Below are 5746 nucleotides of genomic sequence, written 5' to 3'. Positions count from 1 at the left end.
TGTGCTATGTGCTCTCTCTCTCTCTCCCCCTTCCCCATCTTTCATCGCACCCATCCCTCTCCCATGTGTAGGGTAGCAAGCCGGTTACGCTAAACTGGTTAACCTCCCTGCCTTTCCTTCTCTACTTTTTCCTTCCTTCCTTCCTTCCTGGTTTTGCAAAAAATAATGTCTTGTTCGCTGAGTTCTGTTCTTTTCACCTCAATAAGGTATCCACGTTGACTTCTCCGCTTCACCTTGTAATTTCGCGTTCCCTGTGATATGGCGGATGCGCCAGGCTGGGCGCTTCAATGCATATGACTCGTTAAGAAAAAAGTGACTCGAACGGGAACTTTAAAAAGTGATCACCGAGACCTCTTGGCACTGTTGTGATTTAAGATTTCCTGTGTGCTTGAAAAGGGCTGTGGTACGGCATGCAGCAAGCAAACCAGCATGAATTCACGCTGCCTGCGTGAGCTTCGCCACTATACATTATAGCCTAGTGGCGAAGCTAGCCACAAAGCATGGCGGCGAAGTGGATTGATTGGGTCGTGTCACCGTGCTGCATCCGTTAACGAGTGCGTTGCTTGCGCGTCGGAGCTTTCACCCTCTTGAATTTATCGCACGAGTAAGGACAGCTCACTCGATTTAGAGACAAGTGTAACAAGAAATGGTCGTTGTTGTTCTGTTTCATTATGGACGCTGACACCGATATTCCGGACAGAAGCCTTTAGGTGACTTGAGGGATGGAGAGCGGGCGGAGGGGGGCGGAGACAAAACTTCATTGCGATCATGTGTACAATTGTTTGTTAGTTGTTAGTGTTCGACTAATGCAACGAAAAGTTGTTGATCTTGAGTCGCGGCACCATGTGTCAGCCACGCGGTGTTTTGACGAAGGAAAAGGTAGATGCAGGGAGAGTTCAGTTATTCAGGAGAGGTTAGGTAGCTTCCGACCCTGCCCTCTTCGCTGACCTAATCTCTTCCATCACCACTATCTTATCTGATCTTCGCAACTCGCGCTGCATCCGCCTGTTTCATGAGCATTGATTGACAGCTCCGCAGCGGAGGCGGCGAAAAGCACGGTTATGGCAAAAGTAGTACGCGGAAAGGCGTCTTTCTCCTGCTTTGATGGTGTTCAACAAGAAGGAGCAGAGATTTAGGGACGACTGGCGCAGGAAAACTCCCGAAAATGACTAGGCGATGAACGTCTTGATGCTTCAAGTACGTACACAGACATGTGCATGTACGTATCCGAATCTCCAGAGAAATAATGTGCCACAACGAGTGAGTGAGTGAGTGAGTGAGTGAGTGAGTGAGTGAGTGAGTGAGTGAGTGAGTGAGTGAGTGAGTGATAGAGTGAGTGAGTGAGTGAGTGAGTGAGTGAGCGAGCGAGCGAGCGAGTGAGTGAGCGAGTGGGTGAGTGAGTGAGTGAGTGAGTGGGTGAGTGAGTGAGTGAGTGAGTGAGTGAGTGAGTGAGTGAGTGAGTGAGTGAGTGAGTGAGTGAGTGAGTGAGTGAGTGAGTGAGTGAGTGAGTGAGTGAGTGAGTGAGTGAGTGAGTGAGTGAGTGAGTGAGTGAGTGAGTGAGTGAGTGAGTGAGTGAGTGTTCTGGAGCAGTCTGCCAGGCGTATGATCATGCAGACGTCTCCATCACCCATTGAATATCTTTCTTTCTCACCAGTAAGATTGTGCGAAGGATTACCAAATATTAGGGAGTTTTAGAGTTTGCGCACCCAGAATCGGGGTTCAAACCACCGGGCCTGCGAAAGAATGCAAAAGAGGTACAATATTCTGTTGAAAACAGAGGCGCATCGTATTTTTTTTTCTTGTTTTTTTTTCTCTCTTCTATATGGCACGACAACGATGTAGCGCACGCTTTACTCTGTTGGATATATTGGATGACTCACTTCATGGCAATGCTGGGAACGAAGCGGTACATGTAGACGTGTCCGTAATCCGACAGCTCTCGCACGAACTCCGGCGCAAGCTGAGCGTGAAGCCTCGCAGGAAAATACCGCAGCGCATTCTTGATGGCGGTCTGAAAAAAAAATAACAAAAGGCAAAATAAAACGCGTTTGTGAGCTAGGCCGCTGCTCTTTAAGGTTAATGGATCATGCAGTGGTACATGTAGCATTCCTTGACTTAATCTCATATCGACAGAACTTTTTTTTATCATTTTTTTATGCCTGGAGGAGAACATTGGAATGGCAGTTAAAATCCAACTGCAGTGAAATTCTAGTTTGCCTAAATTGGCTATAAATGAGAAGCGTGCACTACTGAAGCAATATCAGCAAAGTTGCAGGACTCATAACTGTCTAATTTTCTTATCAATAGAACTTAAATAGCACCTAAGCGGACGACGCTTGTACTTGGTGATTATGTAACAGTCCTGACAATGACCTGCGATTTTCAGCTCGCGACGGTCACCTGTAATCTCGGAGGTCCACGCTGGGGAGCCGCTATGAATCTCATCGTTTTTTTATAATTATCGCGATTATTATTATTATTATTATTATTATTATTATTATTACGACGATGATGACGACGACCCTATTCGTGTCGCAGAGCTGACGACTGTTATGCGAGCACCTGAATGGACCTGGATGGTAATTATCGAACTGTTCAGCCTCGTTTGAAAATTCCGCGTGCAGAGCGTTCTCTTCTTTAGTGAAAAATGGCGACACTGCCCCACGTTATTTTGGGCAAGCACACGTGACGTCAGTGTCCGGTCATCTCGCGTTTAAGCGTACCGTTGCTATTTGAGAGCTTACTCTTCGATGCGTCACGAAACCGCGATAGTCAGCTTGCACGTGCATGAGCCTTGCGTATTCTCCTAGATAAAAAAAAAAAGAATCGACATCATAATAGACCTAGATATTCATTCAGTAAATGCAGCTATGCGGTCCAACATCTGCCTCATAAAGAAAAAAGACTCAAGTACACACAAATGCTGCGAAATCGATGCCGTCACTGTGACATCGCGACTGTCGCAATAGAGGCGCGAATTCCAAAAAAAAAAAAAAAAAGGAAACGGGGAAGCTTGTTCCTCATTTTCAATTAGCAATGCTTTTCTGCCAAGTGGGTCTTCATTGCAGTAATGTTACCAGCTTAGAACAATTTAGTGTCTTTTGGGCGTACGCTGAACAAGTTTATTTCTTAATTTCATTCTAAATTATTGCTTATATGCCTTCCTGAGGAACAGGCAAAGAAACCTTTGTCTTAACAAAAAAAAGAAAAAGAAAAAGGTGCCAATGCTTAATTTATTGATGGCTTGGGCGCGAACTCATGCGCATGCAATGTATAGCGCACAAAAAAAAAAAAGACAGCAAAATGAATTGCATGTGCGTGCATCTGCGCTCTTCGGGCTGTCATAAGATGTACCAACTCTCGCAGTAACAATTCTTACTAACTCTTAATTTGTTCTTGATGTGAGGACACGGTTCCTCTCCCCTATACGAAGCACGGTGTTCCGCACCATTGAAGGTTCAACTAAACTGCACAGATGTGTCCTGTGTACCTCTGCTACAACTTCCTGCTTTTTTCCGTTTCGATTCAGACTCCCCTTTTTTCGGGTTGCATGCCTCCGTTATGCAGCATAGTTCACCGTACGTGCAGCGTGTGTTCCTTTCGAGAGGTGTGTGATATTTCGAACACAATTCGAATACTTTTGTTAAGAATCGAAGCATACTCGATTCGAGGATTCCACATTTGATTTCTTCGAAAATTCAGTTGTGACCGAATGTAAGATAATCTACTTTTATCGGCGCACGGGTGATATGAGAAAATGAATTAAAATCCCGGCCGCCTCGATCGGGATTTGATCCCGCGACCTAGCGCTAAGCAGCGCCAGATCATACCCACTAATCAGTGGGAGTTATGAAAAACAGCCTATACAAAATGTCCATCAGCTGCTGGTGAACACAGCTGGCCAGTCGCTTCTTTTGCTTATTAACATTTATCCAGGCTTGCAAATCGCGTTATTTGTGGAGAATAAAAGTTAATGCAACCCTTCTTTCTTTACTCCCTCTCCTTCTATGCTTCTTTTTTTCTAATTTCAAATCAGAAAAAATATATACACCATAAAAATCGACATTAAAAGGCTGTGTTTGTTTCCCGAACTTTTTGTATTGGTTTGCATCGAAAATTTCGCTATTTGGAAGCCCCTATAGTCACGTCTCAGAATGACAAATTAATGTCACCGCGTCAAGTAACTCTGTCGAGTTTTCACTTCTTGCTCATTCGCAGGTTCCCCGGCTGATCGGAATTGCAAATAACATCGCGTACATTGATGGAAACGAAAATAATTGTTTTTTACGGTTTAGAGCAATCTCTTTATCGCAGTTGACCACCTGCTTCTTTTGATACATTTAGAAAATGGAAAATCTCCGTTATTCCGCTGTATATTAAAAGTCCGTATCATCTCAAGACCGGTTATCCATTTCATCCGAGAAAATTTCACGCTTCTTACACCCATAGTCGCGCATCTCATAAATGGCAGATGAAAGTCACGAGGTCACGACTGACCTTCGTCTCCTCTGCGGTCAGCGGAACAGTCATTTTCTCATTCAGGTCATTTATTCATTCATCCATTTCTGCTGGACAGAATCGTGAATAGGATTGCATGTATTGAAGGAAACGAACTGTAATATATATAACTTCTTTCACGTACTTCAACCGGTAAATTTTTTTATTGCATTTGCTCACGAGCGTCGTTTTTTTTTTCTATTTCTAAAAGCACGAAACTCTTCATTATTCAATTAGATATTCCAAGCGTGTATTTGTATAAAGTATACTATTTGATTTGATAGTCAACGTTTATTCATGTCGCAAAGTACATCAAGGAGTGATAAATAGCAACCGTTTAGGCAATGGACGGCTTCTCGCCACCGTAACACTAGCAGCAGTTGCAAACAGTAACCTGAAATTAATACAAGTCAGCGAACATAGTTTCAAAGATACATAGTTATGGGAGGTACAGTAACAGAACGTTTTCTGCTTAATTTTTCGGAGGGCTTTGCTCTTAGATAGTCTCTAGTCGCGCGTCTCACGTACCCTCACAAAAATATTTATGTAGGTATGCGTGTGTTCCGATTGGACTTTCTGTTGCCTTCGATAGAATGTCTGTTCAGATGGAATTGAATATCATGCATCATTTTTGTAAGGGCACGACAAGCGAATGTCACGAGGTCACGACCCACCTCTGTCTCCTCCGCTGTGAGCGGGACGTTCCTGTCCGGAGCGTGGGCCAATGCCGGGTTTCTCGCCCTGGGCGTAGGCAGCGGGTCCAGGGGCAATCCAGAGCAGATCTCCTTGAGCGTGCTCATCTTTTCTTCTTCTTTTTCGATCTCAGCTGGTAACCAATTCAATTTCTAACGCTCGCAACGACGTCCAGGCGCCCGCCCCTTTTTCTTTTGTCTGCGGCCACGGCGGTGTTCGTTGGGGCAAGGGGAGACCAAGCTTGCGGGAGCGACGGAGGCCTTGCCTGCCTAATCTCTCGTTTTACCAGCCGACTGGGTGTCTCCCCGTACCGTTATCTCCTCAAACTGCCTTCGCCAGGGCACCGCCGTCGCCGGCATGCCATATACCGATGGTGAAACAATTTCCGTCTAGACAAATGGTGGCCCACGTACGATGCCAGCAGCTTTGTTCCTGCGAAGCTCGCTGAACCGCGTGGACATCTAAGTGGGCCCTTACAGAAAAGAAACGTCGTTACGTGCGGGAGAAGGTCGACGAGGCAGTCCCTCTGCAGACTGTTTAGGGAGAGCAGGCCCGT

General features: G+C 45.3%; 1 protein-coding gene across 1 annotated transcript in view; it reads right to left on the bottom strand.

Annotated features, from left to right (window-relative positions):
* Positions 1–5505, bottom strand: part of LOC142585374 (urocanate hydratase-like) — a 34659-nt gene extending 29154 nt beyond the window's left edge. Inside the window, exons 1-2 of the mRNA XM_075696094.1 lie at positions 5172–5505; positions 1881–2011 (exon numbers count right to left, since the gene is read on the bottom strand). Of these exons, the coding sequence (XP_075552209.1) occupies positions 1881–2011; positions 5172–5297 (257 nt within the window). The 5' untranslated portion in view covers positions 5298–5505. The remainder of the gene's footprint in view (positions 1–1880; positions 2012–5171) is intronic.
* Positions 5506–5746: the final 241 nt, after the last annotated feature.

This window comes from Dermacentor variabilis, chromosome 6, assembly GCF_050947875.1.
Source record: "Dermacentor variabilis isolate Ectoservices chromosome 6, ASM5094787v1, whole genome shotgun sequence".
Lineage (NCBI taxonomy): Eukaryota > Metazoa > Arthropoda > Arachnida > Ixodida > Ixodidae > Dermacentor > Dermacentor variabilis.
The sequence above is the reverse complement of the archived record's forward strand: the minus strand, read 5'-3'. Positions and strand labels throughout refer to the sequence as shown.